The sequence below is a fragment of the Natrix helvetica genome (genome assembly GCF_964273705.1).
Source record: "Natrix helvetica genome assembly, chromosome: Z".
Classification (NCBI taxonomy): domain Eukaryota; kingdom Metazoa; phylum Chordata; class Lepidosauria; order Squamata; family Natricidae; genus Natrix; species Natrix helvetica.
Genome location: NC_138554.1, coordinates 123725564 through 123750033, shown reverse-complemented (window position 1 = coordinate 123750033; position 24470 = coordinate 123725564). Strand labels below are relative to the sequence as shown.

The 24470-nt window shown below is 38.3% G+C and overlaps 1 protein-coding gene across 12 annotated transcripts in view; it reads left to right on the top strand.

Annotated features, from left to right (window-relative positions):
* The window catches only part of PARD3 (par-3 family cell polarity regulator), a 648562-nt gene that overhangs the window by 88957 nt on the left and 535135 nt on the right, over positions 1–24470 (top strand). For all 12 annotated transcript variants that reach the window (XM_081971096.1, XM_081971094.1, XM_081971102.1 and 9 more), the window contains exon 2: positions 18730–18831. In XM_081971096.1, coding sequence (XP_081827222.1) covers positions 18730–18831 — 102 coding nt within the window. The remainder of the gene's footprint in view (positions 1–18729; positions 18832–24470) is intronic.

Genomic DNA, 24470 nt, shown 5'->3' with positions numbered 1-24470 from the left:
GCGCACAGAAAAGCAGCTGCTTTTGGGGCGAAGCGCTCCGCGATCCTTTTCTGTGCGCCTGGCGTTTAAAACATCCGGCTATCTATCTAAACGCCAGGCGCACAGAAAAGGATCGCGGAGCGCTTCGCCCCAACAGCAGCTGCTTTTCTGTGCGCCTGGCGTTTAAAACATCCGGCTATCTATCTAAACGCCAGGCGCACAGAAAAGGATCGCGGAGCACTTCGCCCCAACAGCAGCTGCTTTTCTGTGCGCCTGGCGTTTAAAACATCCGGCTATCTATCTAAACGGCTGCTGTTGGGGCGAAGCGCTCCGCGATCCTTTTCTGTGCGCCTGGCGTTTAGATAGATAGCCGGATGTTTTAAACGCCAGGCGCACAGAAAAGCAGCTGCTTTTGGGGCGAAGCGCTCCGTGATCCTTTTCTGTGCACCTGGCATATATCGCCTGGCGTATATCGGCGTATAACACGCATACATCATTTGCCCCCTATTTTTCGGGGGGAAAAGTGCGTGTTATACGCCGATAAATACTAATTAAGAAACCCATCTTAAGGTAGTCCTTGACTTACAACATTCATTATTCATGACTATTTGATGCTACAATAGCACTGAAAAAAGAGTGATTTAAGGCCAATCCTTGCCCTCATGACCATCAGAGTATCCTCAACGTCTTGTGATCAAAATTTGGGCACTTGGCAACTGACAAGTATTTGATGCCATGATGGTGAAGTGGTTTATTGGCAATGGCAAGTTGTCCCTTCCCAGCTTGTGACCAACAAACTGGAGTGGCAATCAAAGTCAATGGGTGAAGATGGATTTGTTTACCAACCATATGATTCACTTAGCAACTGTATTGATTCACATAATAACTGTGACAAATAAGTCATAGACTTAGAATTGAGGGCAATTCAATTAACAATCTGCTAATTGGAAATGGAATATGCTGTCATGCATTCAGAATAGTTAATATAGAATTATTAAGTAACCTAATGTTTTGATTTCCTCTAGCTGTGATAGAGTCACCACACTTGAAAGCCTTATTCTCACCTCATTTGTTTGTAGAACAAGCCAATTACCTTTACACTCCAGTAGGTGACACCATTTCTTCAGCTCTGAAAAGTGATGCTGATGACATACTGATATTTAGTGAAGATGGTCCTAGTTAGATCTGAATTACAGGATTTCTGCATCTTGTTATTGATCTGCATGTTAGCTCCGCAGTGCTGCTTTTTCTCCCACAGTTAATGTTGCTCAGATTTAGGTAAGCAAGCCCTGTAATTAAAATATTGTTTTTTTCTACAGCCAGTTTGCTGAAGGTAAGACAGGTTGTTGTAATAAAATACACATTCTTGAGAAGAAGTCCGCACCCCCAATTGGTTTTGTACATTGGAAAAGAGGTTATATTGAATTAACTTTTTTTTAAAGTGACGGAAGCTGTTTCTCAAAAACTATAAGAATAGGATGAAAAAAATTGCAACATCTGGGCCTCCGATCTAAAAGTTTATATGTATTTCCAATTTCCAACACCTTATATTATTTTAGATAGTGCTAAAAGAGTCTATCTGGAACACTATATTAGTTATTGGTATATATATATATAATTAATTTATATCCTGCCTTTATTATTTTTATGAATAACTCAAAAGGTTCTTGCTTGCTTAGATCCAGACATGGCAAAGAGAACTTTCCTGAAATTTGAAAACAATTAAATTGTTTTAATTGAAAACAATTAATCAGTGGAACAACTTGCCTCCAGAAATAGTGAATGCTCCAACACTGGAAGTTTTAAACTGGAGATTAGACAACCATTTGTTTGAAATTGTATAGGGCAATGATGGCTAATCTTTTTGTCGTCATGTGCCGAAAGCGCATGTGACAATGCGACAGTGCATACCTGCACTCATAATGCGATGCACGTAACACCCACCGTGTGCCCCGCTCCCTGTGCATGCGCATGTGACCCCCTGTGGTTTCCCCGCCCCCTGTGCATGCATGCTGGATTCCACTGTGCCCATTTTTGGGCCTAGTAGGCCTTCTTGTAGCCTCATGGGACCAAAAATGGGTGGCGGGAGGGTGTGATGCCCCCCACAATCCCCCTTCCTTCCACGCATGAAAATGCAACCTCCACCCCTCCCACGCATGCACATACATCTCCCGCACGCCCCCTGCGGATGCACAGCAGAGACCCGAAAATCAGCTGGCTGGTGGGAGGCACGCACACATCTGCGGTGGAGCTGAGCCGGGGGTGGCGGCTCCTGTGCCCGCAGAGAGGGTTATGTGTGCCACCTGTGACACATGTGCCATAGGTTTGCCATCGTGGGTATAGGGTTTCCTGCCTAAGCAGGAGGTTGGACTAGAAGACCTCCAAGTTCCCTTCCAATTCTTTTATTCTAAAATTCTAACCTCTTAAGACCCTAATGCTTATAGATTACCTTGTGTAATATTAACAGTGAGCTCTCTGCCAAAACATACAACATGGTGGGTCTTCCTTCTCATGTCCTGCTTTTACCATTCCTCCCCCCACCCTGTTTACCTGCCTGCAAATAATTGTTCAACATAAGATTACTTAAAGTTTCTTACTCCAGAATGTAGGACTAGAACACACTAAACTACAAATGCAAGGGAAGAACCAAGGAGGGTGAACCTCACTCTCATCCATACTTGTACTACAACACGGGTAATTTGTTTTTAAGCACCGCTCAGATAGAACCAATAATTGCAGCGAGTTGAAAATGGCAGAGAAAGCTTTTTCCAGTCACCTCTCCTGAGTAATACTGAAGGCAAAATGAGTACACAGAGATTGCAAAAATAGCATTAAACTAAGATGTATATGAAATAATGTGCCGAGTCTCGCTGAACTAAGCACTGCTTGGGCATCAGGAAGAGATGTTATAAATCTTCCTAAGTAGTGAAATTCCAACCTGTGAAGAAGCTCTCGAAATGTAATCCCGGGGAAAATGTAACTGGGTGTAGGCAGGAAATAAGATTTGACTTGTCTTATTTCCTAAGTGAGTGTAGCAAGCTGTCTATCCAGTTTTCTGGTAAGCTGGTCCATCCAGAAATGTAGAACAGGCACACACATTTTGTAATCATAGTTTCTTAAATTATTATTGTTTCAGTAGAGGGTAGCATCAGGCTGCCCCATGGGTAAACTCAGAAACTAAGCTGTATTTGGCCTGGGCAATCATTTGGTGGGAGGTTTATTTATTATTTATTAAATTTATATGCCACCTATATCATTATCAAGAGACTCTGGGCGGCTAACTTGGGGGACATTAGTTGGGAAGAGAAAGCATTAAGATCTTTGGCAGCTACTGTTGATCAGACCGAAAGTTCCAGACAAGATTATCACAACCTTTGTTAAATGAATGTTCTGAGCTGGAGGATGGGGCTATAAGAATTTCAACAATTAAAAATTTCTCATACAAAATTAATTTATTTCCTGAAATACCTCTGGGTGGGGACATAACATATTTTTCGGAGTATATGCACCTTTCTCCATAGTGAGGGGAGGAGTATCCAGGATGGGTTGACCTTGTCCTCTCGTTGATTGAGCTGAGTCAGATAAACTTTTTGGGTCACCAGGTACCACCCAGTTATCGACTCAGCCCCTCAACGGGCGGCTGTGATCATCCCAAGCTCCTGGAAATTTTTAAAGAAAGGATTGAACTCACTGTTTACTTGATTGCATTGGCTGCCTCCCTGCCTGAGTGAGCAACTGGCTCTTGGCTGATTCCCTGGCCGGGAAGAGAGAGAAAGAGCACGCGCAGCAAGGCCTTCAGGGCAACGCGCAGCCCAGGACATAAAGAGAGACCTAGGGCACTTTCTCTCTCTCTCTCTCTCGCATCAGTTTTTTGGTTTTTTTTTTTTTTTTGCCAGTTGCTGATATTTAGTTCCATTTCCAGCCAAAAAAAAAAGACCATTGCTTAACAACTTCACTGTTCACTTAACAACTATCACAATAAAGGTTGTACAATTGGGCATAGTTATGTCATAATCAACTTAATGACTGCCACAACTTATGACCACAGTTCTGGTTGCAATTACGGTTGTAAAGCAAGCAAGACTACATATCAGAGGTAGGTTGCTGCCGGTTTAGCCAAAGTGGTAGTAGCGGTGGCTGGAGGCTCCACCCGCCCGCCCAGACACTTCTGTGCATGTGTAGAAGCGTTGCATGCCCTAACCAGTAGTGAAAAGGTTAGCAACCCATCTCTGCTACATATGTATCAGGGCTGGAAGGTAGATTGAGAAACTGAAAAAATCCAGAACAAAATATTGGCTATCCACTTCCATAGAGTTATTACAGAATCAGCCATCAGGAGTTGGGCTTCGCTTGAAGGAGATCTTATTACAAGATTCAGGGGGCATATTGTATAATTCAAATTTTTACACAATTGGACATATTTTTAAAAGTTCTTTCGACTAAGATCTTTATCCAAAGTATAGAAAACAATCAAAAGCAGAAATTCATTAATTCCAAAACATCTCCATGTATTACATTTACCATGCTGCTTTTAGTTATTGAAACCAGAAATATGAAGCTGGAAATGAAGCCTGCATTCACAGTTTTTAGACTGACGGGCTCAGTTCTGATTTCGAGTGCAGATGGAAAGTATCTACATAAAATGGTTGGCACTGGGAAGGTTTGTCTGTTTATAAAATGGCTTCATTGATGGATATGCTCAGTCATAATGCACCTGTTAAGCAGGTTGACAAAGTTGCTTCCCACCATCTTATCTAAGTATCTAGGGAAGTGTTTCAAATTTATCAACTTTAAGATGAGTGAAATTCTACTCCTACTTCTACTTCTGCTCTACTAATGAGCCACAGTGCCACAGTGGTTAGAGTGCAGTACTGCAGGCTACTTAGGCTGTCTTGCTGACTGCCAGCAATTTGACAGTTCAGATCTCCCCAGGTTCAAGGTTGACTCAGCCTTCCATCCTATTGAGGTGGATAAAATGAGGACCCAGATTGTTGGGGGCAATATGCTGACTCAGTAACTGCTTAGAGAGGGCTGTAAAACACTGTGAAGCGGTATATAAGTCTAAGTAATATTGCTAGTGCTATTCCCAGAATTCCCCAGCCAGCATGCTGGTTAGGTAGTACTGGGAGTTGAAGTCCACACATCTTAAAAGTTGACAAGTTTGAAAAACAGCGATGAGCAGCTCAGTGAGTTCTCAAAAAATTTCTGGTCACATCTTTTCCATTTTATTAACTATGAATGTTTTTGTGGTCCAGTGGAAACCCAATCAACGTTGCTTGCGAGCACATCACTTTGAAGCATAACAACTTGAATATTCTTTTTTTAATATCTGAAAGAATCTTTTAGAACAGAGCTGTTTTGCAATATCATAGATCAGGGGTCATCAAACTTTTTAAACAGGGCCAATTCATGGTCCCTCAAACTGTTGAGGAGCCAGACGAGCTGAGTGGAGGTGGCTATGTGGTCATATGTCTGGATGGGCATGGCTAGGTTATGTGACTAGGTGGGTGTTGCCAATTTAACTGTCCATTAAACAATGCACACAAATTAAACTTTGTTTTGCTCCTGCGGGTGGCTTTATTCAATTTTGTTTGCATGTTGCTCTTTTGGTTGACTTTTCTTTTTACTAGATCGTTTTTTCAGTTGTTTAGAAGTCTAGTAGTCTACTTCAGGAAACTCAGTTTTGCAGCAATTCTTCTCAGCTCCAAGGAGCTTAAAATCAACAAGTCTCTCTCTCTCTTTCTGTCTATCTCTTTCTCTATCTTCTAGAGGTGGAGGAGGTGAAAAACGGGCCCATTTTTGGCCTCCTGGGACATCTACAGGCCCCATTTTCCACCTCTTCTGTCTCCAGAACATCTCTACAGGCAAAAAATGGGTGAAAACAGCCCATTTATAAAAGCCAAAAACAGGTGAAAACAGCCCATTTTTGGCCTCCAAGGGCATCTGTGCACCCCATTTTTTCACCTCCCCCACTTCCAGAACATATCTGCAAGCCAAAAATGGGCGAAAACAGCCCGTATTTTGGCCTCCTGGAGTACCTGTTTTTCACCTGCCTTGGCTCCAGAATGTCTCTGCAGGCCAAAATTGGCCTTATCTTTGAGTTCCAGTCCTTGGGTCTCTTGAATGTAAGTTCAGCATTTGGCTGAAGGGTGGGCAGGGTGATGTGGGTGGGGCAGCCTTGTGGTCCTATGTGGGCCAAAATAATGGCTTCGGCGGGCCATATCCGGCCCCCAGGCCATAGTTTGAGAAACCATGTCATAGATGGTAATCTGCCTCTTAGACTCCATGCGTATCACCTTGACTCCTCTGATAAACCAGATACCACTTTCCCAATTATCTCCCAATTTTTAGAAGAAAATAATTATATATTATTGGTTGCTTGATAGAAAGTTGGCAAAATGTGCTGGTGGATCAGCAACACACTAATTTATTATTTTCAAAAAGGCTAGAAGAACTAATTTTTAAAAAGCATAATCCAGCAAACGGCTAACCGAAACAGTATTTTCCTACTTACTTTTAAAATAAGCTACAGTCAGACTAGTTTGAGGTGTTTCTATCTTTGTCTCTTCTTGATGACCTATTATTTGTGCCTTGTCAAACAGGAACAGTGGTGAAATATTTGCCTACTACTTTTGCAAAGGGTCATGCAGAAACTCTAAGGCTGTAAAATAAAAACTAACTAAAAGAAGAACAGCTTAAACTTGAGTGAGAAGCAGTATTTCCTAAAGTACTATAAAAGAATAGGGAGCAATGCAGTTTTTATAAACACAAGTGCCTTTGTTAGCTTTCTTACTATCATTAAGTTTAAGGTGATCTGTATCAAATAATTTAGGAGCCCTCAATTCAGCGGATGATAGCTGATTTTAGAATAAATTAAATAGAGCTAGACCTAGTTTGTACATCAGGGGGAACTCCTGAGAAATAACCAATTTATTGGAAATTTGACAAATTATGCTGGAAGATAGGTTGAGACACATTTCCTGTTGCTGGCACATAGACTACATGGGCAAGAGTTAAAATAAAGGTTCCCCTCGCACTTATGTGCTAGTCATTCCTGACTCTAGGGGGCAGTGCTCATCTCAGTTTCAAACACCTCAAACTAGTCTGACTGTAGCTTATTTTAAAAGTAAGTAGGAAAATACTGTTTCGGTTAGCCGTTTGCTGCATTATGCTTTTAAAAGAACCAGCGCTGTCTGAAGACGTCTCCGTGGTCATGTGGCTGGCATGACTAAATGCTGAAGGTGCACGGAATGCTGTTATGCCAAAAGTGGTTCCTATTTTTCTACTTGCATTTTTACATGCTTTCAAACTCCTAGGTTGGCAGAAGTCGGGACAAGTAATGGGAGCTCCCTCCATTACGCGACGCTAGGGATTTGAACCGCCGAACTGCTGCCCTTTCTGATCAGCAAGCACTTCCCTATGGGAAAGAGTTAGGCTTAATTTAAGAATTTAAATTTAATTTACGTACACTAATAATTTCCACATATTTTCATGCAAACTTTTGTGTATGTTGTGTATCTATGAACATAGATCAATCACTCTACCTGCCTTGTGTTGGGTGAAACTGAAGCTCAAACATGATTGTTTTCTTGAAATGGTCTTTGATACATGGAAATAGTGAAATGCAAAATACAGTATCACTATCTTGTCTTTTGATAACAAAGATGGTTTAGCTGAGATAGAAATTTAATTTGGACCCTGATTTTTTCAATAGCTTAAAAATAGTCATTTTGGTATTATTGTATAGTCTAAATAGAACATTCTTTGTATGCAAATAACTATTTAAGAAGTGTCGTTGCTGTCAGTATATAATTACGCTGTGAAAAATTTGGAGTCTATAATTCTGCTGATTCTAAGAAATCTTTGTGAGCGTGGATTTGTTTCTTAGAAAAATAACGGGGCAGGCAAAGGGCTGAATTTAACTGGGACCTTGATAACATTGAAGTAAATATCCAATGATGGATACAGCTAATTGCCCTTGATTAAGGTTAATAAACTGAACCCTGGCAATGTAAGATAGTGGAAGAATACACTTTGGAGAGAGTACTATATTTTCTTTAAGAATGGTTAGATTTGGTCTGGCTGAGAAGTTTGAACTCTGACATTTATTGCTATTTGATTTTTTTAAAAAAAAAACAACCTGAATGATTTTTGTCACTTGAACCATTGTAACCACATACATTTTAGTCTGTTAGTAATATCGTTTATGCTACAAAAGTAACATTATACAGAAGAGGAATAAAAATTCTAGCAGATCTTTCCAACAAATGTTTAGGAGAAAGAAATATCTTTAGGAGATTAAAACACACACACACACACACACACACACACACAATCCTGTTTTTTGCAGGATCTATTTGTCTCTTCATGTTGCCTTTTGTCTTGTGTGCCCCCCCTATTGCTGATGTGGTATTTCTTGGTGACTGGAATGCCATATAATTCATACAGTGCTGTTTGAAAGTGTAATATGCAAGAGACTGAACAGTTGCAATGGTCTTTTGGTATACAACATGCCTAATACAGTATTATTATTTATAATTTTATACTAATACAGTATTATCACTTACAGCGTAAGTGATCCCTTTATATGAATAATCTCTTTCTTTTGTTATATTGGTACTGCATGGATTCCAAACTCTGCAAACAGCTCAGGAATGGGTGTTTGTGTGTTCCAATAAATCTGTTTTTAAAACAAGAAAAAAAAAAAACACCTCACAAAAACCAGCCAAATAATGAGTACTTGACTTGGGGAGGGGAGGTAGAAGGAAACAGAGGCTGGAACCTTAAACAGGTTCTTTGGCTGCATCCTTTTGTCTCAGATTCCCATTTCTGAAGAATAAAGATATGGAGTCCACATTGAAACTCCTTTCACCCAGCCAAAAATTCTTTGGGGCCCTAAGACCATAGCAGCCTTGCTAGTATTTATTATAGCAACCATGCCTCTCCCCCACCCCAGTCTTACATGTGACAGACTGGGGAAAAAATGCTTTAGTAAGCTGTCTCACTAAAAGTGTCCCGTCCCCCCCCCCCCTCCTATCTTTCTATGGAGAGATAGAGAATGTGATTTGGAGAGAGCATGCAATTGTGGAGGATTAGTTAGAAAGCCCTGGTGCTACAGTGGTTAGAATGCAGAACTGCAGGCTAATTTAGTTTGATCCTGAGGATGCCTAAGGTTGACTCAGTCTTCCATCCTTATTAGGTTGGTAAATTGAGGGGCAATGAGCTAAACTGCTTAAAGAGGGCTGTAAAGCACTAAGAAATAATATATAAGTCTAAGTGTAGAATAGGATCAGTTTTTTTGCCCCTGTTCTTCCATTACTGGAAATATAGCTTATGGATATATATTTTATACATACATGCATACATGCATGCATACATACATGTTCAAATAAATTATATGCTGAGGGAGGGAGGGAGGGAAGGAAGGGTTAATGGAGAAACTGGCAGGAAATCAGAAGTCATTCCCATTCTCGCTGCTTTTTTCCCACTGGGATTGTTCTGTTTCTCTGTTTAAATAAGAATATATTTTTCAAAGAATGTCCCAACCGGCACAGATTATCTAGTATGCACTAAATGTATCTCCATTGTATTTTCATCCTTTTTTTTACAATAAAACAATAGTAGATGACAGCATATTCCTCAATAATCTTTTGACTTTTAATATTCTCATTTTTAAAATCTAATTTTAAAGTTGTATTAAGCATTCTTTTAATACACTTGGCTAATGTGAATGGATTGTTGACTCTTGTTTGGCACAAGAAGTTGGTTGAATTAAAGCATATAAAACAACCTGTTCATCCGGGCTGCTCAGCAGCTGCTTATTATATATATTCACAAATAAGGCAAGAATTTTAGATGCCAAAATGCATCCCCAAAATGGTTTTGTCATTTCTGCAGATGGGCTTATTTGAGAGTATATACAGCAATACTTTTTAAAAGGACTTGCCTATTCTTTATATATGTTTGCTGATAACTCCATCCATAGCTAAGCTGACCTTCACATTTTAACCTAATCACAATGGAAAATGTTTAATCTGTCAATTATCCATTGATAAGCGAATTAAATATAGAACTCATTTTGAGCGGCCTCATTCTCAGGTGGAATATTTTTCACAGTCTTTGAGTTAAAAATGCAATGGTCACCCCAACCATGGATGGATTTATATGTGGTATGTTTCACACCATATATCAGGTAAAAATATGGAGTTGAGGAATTGGGGATTTTTAACTGGCAGAATTGTAGTCTAAAACAGTAGGCAATAGGTATCCACTTGAAATGGATATAGAAAGTCTATACTTACCTGTTGAAATTCTGCCAACCTAGCAATTCAAAAACATGCAAAAATGCAAGTAGAAAAATAGGAACCGCCTTTGGTGGAAAGGTAACAGCGTTCTGTGCACTTTTGGTGTTTAGTCATGCTGGCCACATGACCACGGAGATCTCTTTGGACAACGCTGCTCTTTGGCTTTAAAATGGAGATTAACACTGCCCCTAGATCCAGAAATGACTAGCACACATATGCAGGGAACCTTTACCTGCTAAAATTCCATGAATTTGTTTTGTAAGAAAAAAAAAATCTTGCCACACCCTACCCCATAGCTGAGACATATGAAAAATACAGAAAATTGTTGTCACATGTAATACACAAGCAGTATCTACCGGAAGAATCTGTAGCTCCTTTAATGTTTCTGTAGGCCTCTTGACAGTCTCTCAACCAATTTTCTTGTTTTTTGATCTATTTTGGAAGAACATCCAGTTCCTGGAAATGTCACTGTTATGCCATACTTTCTCCTCTTGTTGATGACTGCCTTCATTGGGTTCCATGGTGTATCCAATGTCTTGGAAATTGTTTTGTGCCCTTCTTCTGTCTGATACCTTCTAACAGTGAAATCCCTTTAATACTTTGGAAACTCTTCGCAGACCATGCCTATTGTTGAAAGAGGCAACACAGAAAAAATCCTAGTATAACTTCCGAACATTATATGGGCTTGATCAGAGTCACTGTAATTGATGGCAGGTGTATACTACTATTTACCATCAGTTTGTATACAATTGGTTAATTCTGAACGCAGCAACTTTCCTAGTGACAAGGTAGTGTGCACATTTAAGCAACCATGCTATTGTACACTTTTAATTATTTCTCTCTCCAAAGATTTCAGTTTGTTTTTTAATCACACACACACATATTATATTAAAAGTGGAAAACATTCTGAAGTGATTTATCTGATTTTTTTTTTACATCTAAAAACCTGGCATTTTAATAGGCATCTATAGCCTTTTTTGGGACGCAGTGGCTTAGTGGCTAAGACGTTAAGCTTGTTGATTAGAATGGTCAGCAGTTTGGCGGTTTAAATCCCTAGCGCCACATAACGGAGTGAGCTCCTGTTACTTGTGCCAGCTTCTGCCAACCTTGCAGTTCGAAAGCATGTAAAAATGCAAGTAGAAAAATAGGAACTACCTTTGGGGGAAAGTAACAGCGTTCCTTGCTCCTTCGGCATTTAATCATGCTGGCCACATGACCACAGAGACTTTGGACAGCGCTGGTTCTTCAGTTTTGAAACAGAAATAAGCACCGCCCCCTAGAGTTGGGAATGACTAGCACATATATGCGAGGGGAACCTTTACTACAGCCTCTTTGCATCTAATGTATACAAGGTCTGTGTACAGGAAGTCCTTGACTTCATTTAGAGACCATTCAATGTTAGTGACATTGAAAAAAGTGACTTATGGCCAGTCATCACACTTATGACCATTGCAACATCTTCATGGGCATATAACCAGATTTAAGTGATTGACAACTGATGTGTATAATGGTTGCAGAATCCAATGGTTGCGGAATCCGTGTGGCCACCATTTGTGACCTTCCCAAACCAACAAGAAGATTGAATGTGGGGAGGGGAAGCTAGATCACTTAATCAACGGCAAAAAAGGTAGAATTGGGTGCAATTCACTTAACAACTGTCTTACTCAGCAATGATAATTTTGGTCTTGATTGTGGTTTTAAGTTGAGTATTACCTACATGCTTCAGAGCTGATTCAGAAGAAGTAGTTGAATGTTTTTACAAGTACTTCTCAATCTCTTGGTTGTGAGTTAAAGTAGCCATGTTCTTCCCAAGTCTCTATGAAAGGCTGCTTTAAGGGGTTAACTTTTTAAAGCATACCAGATCTGGAGCACTTCTTCCAGATAATTTTCAGAACCTGCACAGAATTAATATGAGCAGAGTTGGATGTTTATGAGCCCCCGTGTTTACCCAATCATTATTTTGCCTTCTCAGATTCTACTTTCCAATGTTTTTTTTAAACCCCTAAGTTAATTTGGCAAGGCTCTTATAAATTTTAACTTTTATACAAGCTAAGCACGATGAGGGTGCAGAGCAAGGGAGTTCCAATTTATAAGATTGAAGAATGATAACTTGGTTTTATAATCTGTTTTCTTTATGAGCATAAATGCTTTTTTTTTTTTCTTTTGGGCTCTGCCACCAACGGCAGAGTGGGGAGTGTATCAAAAAAACGTGTTTCGGATATATGTTTGGATATTGAAAACATGTTTTAGTAACTGAATAATTCCTAATATATGATGCTCAGGTGAAAGAAATATAATGTGGGAATATGTTGGAATTTGAAAGACAATTTGGTCAAATGGTAAGATGGCTAAAATCCAGGAGACTGTGAATTCTTGTCCCACTTTAAGCATGAAATCTGCTTGCCATTGTCATATTTAAGAACAAACTACCATGCACTTTGGGCCAATCTCCAGGAGACTCTTAGTTCTAGCATCACTTTAGGTATGAAAGCTGATTGGGTGATTGTTGAGCCAATCACCAGGAGAGTGTGAGTTCTAGTCCCCCTTTAGGCATTAGGCATGAAAGCTGCCTGGATGACATTTGGCCAATCACTAGGAGACTCCGAATTCTAGTCCCACTTTAAGCATGAAAGCTGGCTGGGTGATTTTGAGCCAATCACCAAAAAACTGTAAGTTCTAGTCCCAATTTAGCCATGAAAGCTGATTGGGTGATTTGAGCCAATTACCAGGACATTCTAGATTCTAGTCCCACATGCAATTTTTCTGCCATTGTCACATATAAGAACAAAATGCCATGTACTTTGGGCCAATCACCAAGAGACACTGAGTTCTAGTCCTACATTAGGCATGAAAGCTGACTTACTTTTGAGCCAATCACCAGGAGACTCCTAATTCTAGTCCCACTTTCGGCATGAAAGCTGGATGGGTGACTTTGGGCCAGTTCCTTCCTCCCAGCTCACAAAGTCAGGCTCACATGACAAGCCAGTCAGTCAATTCCTGTTGCAATCAATAGATGAACAAGAGATGAACTTTTTATTGATCCACCCAAAAGTAGACCCTGCACTTTGGGTGTGTGTGTGTGCTGTGGGGTGAAAATGCTGTGGGAAGAATAACAAAAGGTTAGGATCTCATTCCCTGAATCCCAGCTTACTCCCCCACATAACTCATCTCAGTGAAAACGACAAGTACTCTCTTTTTTTAAAAAAAAATCACCTGGGCGTTTGCACTTGTCACTGTGTGCATATCTTATCATATGTTTTAATAATGACATTAATAAAAAGAAAGAAATTCTGCAGCACCAGAGTTGGGAAAATCTTGTGATCATACAGTGAAGAACTAAATATACTATACTGATTAAAATATAATAAACACAGCTCCCCCCTCCCCAAAGCATTTTTAGAGGTTGGAAGTCTGTAATAAATCATTTAATATTTCTACATTTCCTTTATTGTTTTATGAGGATTATATTAAAGTTATATTAAGACTTGAGAAAGATCCTATAAGATGTGCAAAGTAAATATCAATATATTTGCTTAATGTAGACAGTGAAATATTGCCTGAAACATTAGCCATGAGATTGCAAAGGATTATATTATCTATAATTCATCCACATCAATCTAGGTTGATAAAAACATAAAACAAGTATATGACAATATTTATGTGATGAGTGATAGCAGGGATATTACATCAAATAAATTGGAATTGGCTGTTAATCTAGTTACATTCTGAAAAGGCTTTTGATATAATTCAAATGTATAATGTATTCTAGTAAGGTTGGGCTTTTCATTGTCCTTTGTTCAGTGTACAGTATTACAATTTAGTATCGCCACCTAGTGGCTGCATTTGTTAAAAACTGATTTGTTTCTCAACCTATCAAGTTATATCATGGCACTCAACAAGGATTTCCCCTAATCTTCAGTTTGGGTCTCACACCCTTATTTTGTACATTAGATTGTCTCAAGATATTGTACAGTGGCACCCAGCATTGAATAGTAATTGTTCTTATATAAACTATTAAAGTTATGGCTAATGTCAAAACCAAAATGGTTGAAACTCATAACAGAAATACAGTTTGTACTCTGATTATACCATTGGCTGGAACAAATCTTATTTGTTGATTTTGGAACCTACTCTACCTCTAGATTTCTCTATAGGATTAGGATTGCCAATTTTCTTAGATCCTTTAAAATACTCGGGTTTATATTTTTTTCAAAATATGGCACCTTATATATCTGAATGTATACCTGTAATTTCATTAGATATAACAAAGTTAAAATATTTTGGGGAATATTTAATGTTACAATTAATCTTAATTCTATCAGGATTTTAGACTTTTATATTAATATCTATATATTTTGGAATAAGATACATTTTGGAAGGAGACTTTTTATGACTTTGGTCTACTTGGAATGTAAGCATGTAATATATCTAAAATTGTGCCAAGTTTTAAGGTCCAGGTATATCGAAAATGGTTCTTCATTTTCAACTTTGAAAAGTGCCAGGCATATAGCCTCAATTGATTCAAATTACAAAGTAGTAGGGTAGATTTTTAGTTTGAATATTGGGCCAAACAAATCAACACATTTGGAACACATTTGATTTCTCATGGTTCTAAAAACATTTTAGAAATTGTACAGTATGCTGAATATGACTCAATACAATATTTGTTTAGTGAGATATACAGTTGAAACTTACACTATGGGCCAGATAGTCTAGCAGCCCTATACAGGTGGTTGTAATTTTGCACGTATATCAACAATTGAATTTTATGGGAAAATAGAAGAAGAAAGTTTTTACTATATACCTAAATTAGGGAGTGAAGACCTAGAATAGTGATAGTTAACCTTTTCTGGACCGAGTGCCCAAAGCATGCATACACCCCTAAAATGCAATTTGCGCATGGTCCCTGTGCATGTACCCCATTCATGTGGCCTGCCCCCTCGCATGCATGGCAGAGACCCGATGACCAGTTTGCCAGCAGGATGCATGGCACAGCTGAACTGTGGCATGTGTGGTATAGGTTCGCCATCATGGACCTAGAATATCAAATTCTGAAGAATCAGTGGGTCATATCTGTAAATATTTCTTAGGGTTTAAAAATGTAGTTGGTTCATTGAAATATTATTGTCTGTTGGACCACATAAACAAATGGTTAAAAGACTGTGGACATTAGATTTTATAAAGTTGGCACTGGCAGAAATTTGAATGTTCTTGAGCTCAAATTCTGTTATCCAAAAATTCATGGATGAATTTTATCAAGTTTATGCCTAGAGTTTCTGTTTAAAACAGTATTTTACAAGAATAATTAAAGGTAACAATTGCTAATTCTTTATAAACTCTTTAAATCAATAATATTTATTTTTAGTTTGACGTACTGCTATCATACATGTCATGGTAGTTTATCATGGGTATAATGTTGTTTCTAAACAGGAAGACAACTATGGTAAACTGTATTACCAGGAAATTGTGGCTTTACAGTCGTTGTTTCTTTTTGAACTTCTCTGTGAACATTCCTGAATTCATATCCTCGAAGATTAGGTCTCCTACAACCTTAGTTAACCTGAGAACTTCAAAAGGTTTACCTGTATTTTTAAAAAACACAACAGCTATTATAGCCAACCAAATCTTTGTCAAACATGCTCTGCTATTGGCTCCAAGTATAACTGGTTTGTGATTAACAGTTGAAGAATGTGTTAGTTGCTTATTTGCTCCAATCTCACAATGCCCTTGGCTTCATACCATCTGTTCTATCTATGTCAAAGTTTACAAATGGATTCATTTGGTTAAAGGAAGAAAACAAATCTCAGCAATATTGAACTGTAAGTCAAGTTCAAGAAGGGGAAGGCATTTTTCCCCTCTCTTGTTTTGGCTAGAGAAAACTATTACAACCTCTATTTTTCCATGCCCATAATTAATTTTGAACTGGCATTCCTAACTAAGCTCATCCTTTTGATGCATGGCTACTGAAGTCTTGCTGCTGCTTGGTTTCAGTCATCCGTACTGGGCTCCTGTCAGTCTCTATCACTGTCAAACATCTGATGCCTGACTACAGCCCATGGAGTTTTGATGGCAAGTTCAGCCAAGTTTCCTTTTATAGCGGGTTATGCACACGGGATGACAAGCTACTGTTGAGTTACATAGATAGCCTACTCACCTGACTTATGAACAAGTCATTTTCATGCACAGTGTTCCATTACAACAGGGGTGTCAAACTCGCGGGCCAGATGCGTCACATGCTGGCCATGCCCACCTTTGTTTTAGCGAAGGGGGAAAAAGTCATGGTACGTCATGTGACGACAACATGATGACGTCAGTTTGACACCCCTGCATTTTTTAAAATTTATATGCCATCCTTCTCACTGTTGAAACAACTCTTGGTGGCTTACAAAGTCATAAAAAGATAGTGTGAAAATGAATAAAGCTAAGAGAGTATATTGAGTGAAGATTAGAATAGGGGTTTTCTTTCTACGCTGTCACTCCCATTGGGTTTGAAGGTTCTTCCAGAGGGCCAAAAGAGTTGGGGGATGATCTCCCTTCCTGTGGGAGAATATTCTAAAGAATATTGGAGATATTCCTAGCAGAAAAGGCTCTTCTCCTGGATCCTGCCAGTCAACATTCTTTGATAGATGGGATCCATAATAGGTCTCTCTTGTTAGAGTGATTGGGATAAAGTAGGCCAATCCCATTGGTACATGACGGTTTCTCAGATATTAGGATAGCGATATCTGAGCTTTTAAAAATATTAGTAGATCTTAATATGTCTTATTCATGGAAAAAAATTAAATCCTATTGGTTTTTCTGGACTCCACTGCATTATAGAAAAGGTTTGGGTAGTTCATCATGGGATTAATGATTCTTTTTTCACTTTTTTAAAGAGCCACGATGGCACAGTGGTTAGAGTGCAGTATTGCAGGCTACTTCGGCTGATCACCAGCTGCCAGCAGTTTGGCAGATCGAATCTCACCAGGCTGAAGGTTGACTCAGCCTTCCATCCTTCCAAGGTTGATAAAATGAGGACCCAGATTGTTGGGGGCAATAGGCTGACTCTGTAAACTGCTTAGAGAGGGCTGTAAAAGCACTGTGAAGTGATATATAAGTCTAAGGGCTATTGCTATTTACACACATTTTTATATAAGGTCCTCTAATTGTTCCTTTTAGGGAGGAAGTCTTTTCATGTATTGAATCAACTTTGAGGCACGGTTTAATATTCTGATTTTTAAAAAACTGTAGACTTAGGTAAAAATAGACATCTAAACGAAGAAGCTTTTTTCTTCGTCTTTAGATAGACATCTAAACAAATTTTCCTAAGACCTGTTAGTAGGTAGAAAAACTTGAAACTTGTCCTGCTACATTAGAATGATAAAAATATATCCAACAACTCAGTGGTTTACATAATTTACATTATTTGCAACATTAACACATTGTTTGTTGATATATGGATTATAATGAAATACGGCAAATATTCATTAAAATAGTTATGTGGAATGTCTTGTAAACTTGATTATGTGTTGCAATTTTCTGTTTTTTTTCTTTTTTAAAAATATTCCTTATAACCTTAGTTTCCTTTTAATGTTAGAGATAATTTTCTATTGTTAGAGGGTATTTTCTCTTTCCAGTTGTCAGAACTTTGCAATGAAATACGACAATCCTAATCCATGCTTGGCTCCTGAAAGATATGCTGTTTAGGAATATGGGAGTAAATATTTTCCGCTGGTTTCAGTTTACACACATTCACGTTTAAATAGTCATTGTGATAGGATCAAATATTTTCACACGTCTTCCAATTAAATCTCTGATTTTTTCAATGAAAGGAATTTTAATACTTGGAAACTTTGAGGATTCACTACCACCAATGTATATGGTGTTGACATAGGTAGCAATTGAAATAGCACTTAGACTTATATACTGCTTCATAGTGTTTTACAACACTCTCTAAGCAGTTTATAAATGTCATCATATTGCCCCCAACAATCTGGGTTGTCATTTTACTGACCTTGGAAGGATAAAAGGCTGAGTCAACCTTGAGCCGGTCAAGATTGAACTGCTGGCAGTGAGCAGTGAACAGTGAACTAGCCTGCAATACTGCATTCTAAACCATTATGTCACCAAAGGTCCTCATTGAATAATGCTGTGGTGGCACAGTGGTTAGACTGCAGTACTGCAATTTGGCAGTTCAAATCTCACCAGGCTCAAGGTTGACTCAGCCTTCCATCCTTCCAAAGTCAATAAAATGAGAATCCAGATTGGTGGGAGCAATATGCTGACTGCTAAGGGGTATATAAGTCTAAATGCTATTGCTATCGATGCAACTGATTTATAGGAGGTAATTCTACTTGGAAGGCATGAAAAATCATTGTGGGGGAGCACAGTCAAATAAGCAACAGCTATTGATTCATAAGTCATAGATATTTAGTAATATCTAGTGGTTTTCTTTTTGTGTGTACAGGATCCAAACTACTGGATACAGGTACATCGTCTAGAACATAGTGATGGTGGAATCCTAGATAGCGATGACATTCTCCGTGATGTGGTTGATGACAGAGACAGAGTAAGTATTAATACTTCAAAAAAGACTATTTCTTGTTTGTGAACAGTGAGAAATTATTGATGCTAATAGTGTATGAAGAACTGGAATACTTTACCTGAAAAAAAAGGTAACATTGAATTTAAGACAGTCCAACTGAGTAGAAACTGTGTTTAAAATTTACTTTATTTTCAGCAAATCTATCACACTTCTCTCATTTTACAAATAACTAGAGTAATAACCTTTTTCCAGATAAATAAAGAATTGGGGAAAAAGAACATAGTAGCATTTGAAACAAATAAATTAGAATTGACAAAGAGATCAGTTGATAGTAATATTTTTTAACTATGATGCTTATTCTAATTAAAGTTATAAATAATCTGAAGGAACAAAATGAATTAACAGTGTGAGACAAACATTTAGAAGTTCTACTCAAAGCCAAATTCTCAGAGAACTATAAAACCATTCTTTGGAAATGCGTACTTTGTTAAACTTGAAATATGCCTCTAAAACTTTCACTGCATTGTATGATTAATATTTCTACAGCCTACATTAAATATTCAACTCCAAATATACATTATCTTGGTAGAATGGAAAATCTTGACAAAACATTTTGATTGTATTTCACATGTATTTTGACATAGCGGATTTAATTTAAAGACTATAGCTTGAAGCATTCTGATTATAAAAAAGTAACCATGTTCATGTAGAAGGAATTAGCATATTAAATTGCACAAACGTATAAAACTTTTTATGATATTAGATGTTTTAAGACAATATTAAGCAATGTTATTATTTTATTATTTGTTAACTTTATTTGCCTCCCTAATTCACTGTGGAACTACTCTAGACAGCTTATAACAATAAAAAGGAATAAATGAAGGGTGTAAGCAGAAATAAAATAATAGAGCAATAGAATAAACAATGAAAAAGAACACAAGGAGAGAAAACACCAATATGATAACAAAAAGATGCATGGGTGGAGAGCAGAGAGCAAGGGGTGTATGTGGAGTCTGCCCTCAATCCGGCAACCACTTCCAACATGGATTTCCCCCATCTGGTCCCCCAGGCCAACCAGTAGAACCAGATATTCAGGCTCTTGCATAATGATAGAAGGGTGGGGGCAGATCTTAGCCTAGGCAGCAGGATGCTCCAATGGGTGGGTGTTGCAGAAGAGAAGGATTGTCTTTAGGAACCTAATAATCAGAATTCTTTGACTGACGGGATCCATAGTAGGCCCACTCTGCTGGCAGGAATAGAACAGGCTTGTTCTAGTGGGACAAGATGGTTCATTGGGTAGCTTTGACCAATGCCATTAAGGGCTTTAAAGGTCATAGCCAACTCCTTGAACTAAATTTGGAAGCCAACCAGTAACCAATGAAGCGAAGGTGTAATATGGGCCATCCTAGGGGGCCAAAAGATTGCACTTTCTGCCGTGCTTTACACTGGCTGAAGCTTCCAAATGGATAGCCCCATTGAGCACATTGCAATAGTCCAGAAGAGAGATGATCAGATCTTGAATAACAGTGCACAGCGGCTATGATCCAAGAAAGGTTGTATCTGGTGCACAAACCAGAGTTGTACAAAAGCTCTCCTAGTTATGCCCGCCTCCTGTTCTTCGAGTGCAATCCCATTCAGAATTGAGGATGATCCTGAGGCTCCATGCATCCAAAGTCACTCGGTCTTGTCAGGGTTTAGTGAAAATCTGCTGTCCTTCATTGAAATCCTATAGCCTCCAGGCATTGTGAAAGGACATATAGCCTTGCGTGGGTCACCATGTGTAGGATATGTGGGATAAGAGTCTTCTCTTAAGATTTCTTTTTACAATAATAGCCCAAAGAGCTTCGTTGACTTGATACTTTTCAGAAATTTCATGCCAGTTGGAAATTCTGGTAGTAGACATTCTGGAATCATCAGATTAGGTAATACTAATGCAAAGCTTCTCTCAAATATTTTTCCCTTTCACCACAATATATTCCTACCCAATAAATAGTATTCCCGGGTTGCTTCTTTTAAAGAGTGGTGGGAATTCCGCCCTCTAAGGAAGACTGAGAATAAGTTTGGTTATGAAAAAACTATCATGTTCCCACCATCTCTTACTTCCCCCTGAAGTAATGGTTGAGAAAAAAAAAATATTGGGAGTAGATTTGGATATGAGGATTCTTGTGATCAATCTTTAACGCAGTGAGATGGATTTAGCTTTGTTGACTCCAAGTAGTATACACTTTAATGATAGATTAAAGTTCTTGTAGGTGGGAATCTTTTTATAGATTATCCGGAAAGGAAGTTAACTGCATTAATTTGCTCCTATCACGCCTCATTCCAATTGCTTCTGAAGACATGAAACTTTAGAGACACCAGATTTCAAAAGGACATTTGACTAGTGAAAATATGTATGAGTATTTAGTATCAGTGGCTTATTGATCATAATTCTTGAGTGCCTCAGATTAAAGTAGCAGCATTTGCATTAGTAACCCAGAAACCTATCAGGTAATTGACACTCACCAGTTTCCTCCTTGTGTTTTCTTCCTTGTAAAGGCAAAGCTCTCACAAAATCTTGGGTTGTTAGTCAGATGTGCAAGGCACACCGTTTATATTCGTATTGATTGCTACTAGATAGCAACGAACTAGAAATTCAGGCTGGTTTCTTGTTTCCTCAGAAGGCCTCTGACTGTCATGTTTGCCAGCTGCAACCTTTCTACGCCCACTGATTTCTAATATTTTGGCCATTTCCTTGTCATGAATGCTTTTAATTGTGCTTTATTAAACTTTAAGAATCTTCAGTTAGTTTGAACTTGTATACTCTGTCTTGGAGATCTCTCAAGCAAGGTATTTAATAGCATGCTTTTTTTTTTTTTTACAAATTGGCTAAAGCAGTGAATTTTCAATCGTTCTGGCTCTGCGGACTGTCAGTGGGTGGGAAAGGGATGGTATTGTGCATGCCCCCCCCCACTTCTAAATTGACTGTAGCATTCCTAATAATGTAATATACATAATATTAGCAAGTTCTTAAATTATTCTTTATTAAAGGTGCCATTAAAAAAGCAGAATATGCTTTCGTTTTCTTATTTACAAGTTAAGAACTGCACAGTCCAACTTATAACTTGTCTCGTTGCATAGACAAGCTGCACAGTCATGTTTAAAGAAGCAGAAACAAATGGTTTTTAGATCAATAGGGAATAAACTGAATGTTTAAGACAGGGGTGTCCAAACTTGGGAACTTTAAGACTTGTGGACTTGAACTCCCAGAATTCCCCAGCCAGCATGGCTGGCTGGGGAATTCTGGGAGTTGAAGTCCACAAGTCTTAAAGTTCCCAAGTTTGGACACCCCTGGTTTAAGAGGAGGTTGAGGCTATGGTGAGTGGAATCAGGACTCAGAATGACCAAGATTAGGAGAGCTTGCCTGGTGAGATTTGGGGAAGAGTGGGGAATTCCTCGTGTTTTGTTCTTATTAAGGTTAAGACTATAGTCTGAAGTTAAGCACAACATAAAGCATAAGGTAATAAATGGTACTTAGTTGTAGTACTTCCCTACAAGTTGCATTATGTTGATGGCACTAAAATAAACCAACCAATATTTTAAAAGAATGCTGCTAGAGATCCTCAGCAATTGTGCTCAGAAGGTGCTTTGTTGATCTGGCACCTCCCAGAGTCCACAAGTTGTCCAACTAATGTCACCAACCCCTTACACCAAACAGTGGCAGAATCATCTGTCCTGAGACCTTAGACCACAATAAGTTGATGAATTACAAATGATGGAGAGCTTCTATTTAGACATTTGAAGAACTGAAGGTAATGTTTATTCTAGAGCAGAGGTGATATTTAGTTTTGGTAGACAAGGGTCACAGCAGGCCGGCCAATGCCATGTTGATATCACCCAAATGAAGGTGAGAGAGATTTCTGGGCAGGAGGGATTGTTTGGGTTCTTATTTTTGAAGTTTTCAAAACTTCAGTTTTATTCCTCTTCCACTGTTTCTGTTGATCCAGCAGAAAGGCCTGAAGATATTTCTAAGCAGATTAAATTCAGGTAGTCCTTGATTTATAATAGTTCATTTAGCGACTGTTTGAAGTTACAACGGCACTGAAAAAAGTGACCATTTTTCACACTTATGACCATTGCATCCCATTGGTCACATGATTTATATTTGGATGCTTAACAACTGAATCACATTTATGAAGGTTGCAATGCTCTGTGAAATTGTCCCAGAATTCCCATTTATTGAAAAACAATTCAGCAAATCTTTTTTTCTATTTATTCTGCTGCTAATTTGTTTAAAATGCTATATTAAAATCTATGTTGCATCTTTATATTTAATATATTTCTTAGTTTTTAACCAGGCCTATTTAACAAATTGTAATGACATTATCCAATTGAAGTATAGGAAGTCCTTGACTTAGAAAAGTTTGTTTAAGGATCTTTTGAAGTTAAACGGCAATGAAAAAAGAGGCTTATGACCATTTTTCACACTTATGACTGTTGAAGTTTCCTCATGGTGATATGATCAAAATTGGAAGGCTTGGTAACTGACTCATATTTATGACGGCTGCATTATCCTGTGGTCATGTGATCATCTTTTCTGACAAGCAAAGTCAGTAGGAAAATCAGATTCACTTAACAACCATATTACTAATTTAACAACTGCAATGACTCATTTAACAAATGTGGCAAGAAAAGTCGTAAAATGGGGCAGAACTCACTTAACAAATTTCTCACTTAACAACATAAATGTTGGGCTCAATTGTGGTTGTAAGTCGAGGACCCTTAATTTTTTTTAGAACCTTTCAGTATTTAGGAATCCTGAATGGCCTTCGATGCTGTATATCTAGATGAAAATCTGAACAGCCTTAAGATTTTTAAACTGAACAAAAATAAATAATATTTTCCCCCTCTCTTGCCTTGTATGCCTGGAGTGGACTGGCTGACTTGATTTGTAACCATATACAAAATAAATCATTTGGTAGTGTCTTGTTGGCACCAGTTTATCTGTATTTGTTTCATAAGCTTTAACAGTAGGAAGACAGGTCTATCAATATTATTTTTCTCTGCTTTAAAATCTGTCTTAGCTGGGATATGGGGAATTGAAAGTCCATGCATCTTGAAGTTGCTGGGGTTGAAAAGCATTCCCATACAGGAATGATTGTGACTGCTTTTGACAGCCTATGTTTGGTAACTGAGAAGCTGACTCTTTTCACTGACCTTATCATTTCTTAATATTCAGCCAGCATTTTTTTCTCCCTGCATAACATGCTATCTCTTTTTTTTAATGCTCTCTTGGATGCTGGGATGACACTCAAGGCAATATAATGCAGAGTTTAGATCAGATATCTTTGCAATTGGGCTATTGTTATTTACCTTCTTCAGATCAGCTTGTCTCACCTACGTAAGAGGAAATTATGGGCATGTCATCTTACCAGCCTGACCTTGGAAAAGAGGGAGCCGACTGAATGTGTTTTTGAGGAAGTGGCAGTGAAAACAAAAGGCTCATTTTTGTAGTGGCTGCTGAATGGTTGCTCATGAAACATTCATAGAGTAAAGCTGTGTTAAGTGATCAAATTGCCATCTGAAATTTCCAGTGAGATTACAAATTGCTTTATGTGCAAAATCCATTTTAAAGCTCGGCAAGAGATTCTTACCCTTTGATTAACATCTTGCCTGTCCGCTCC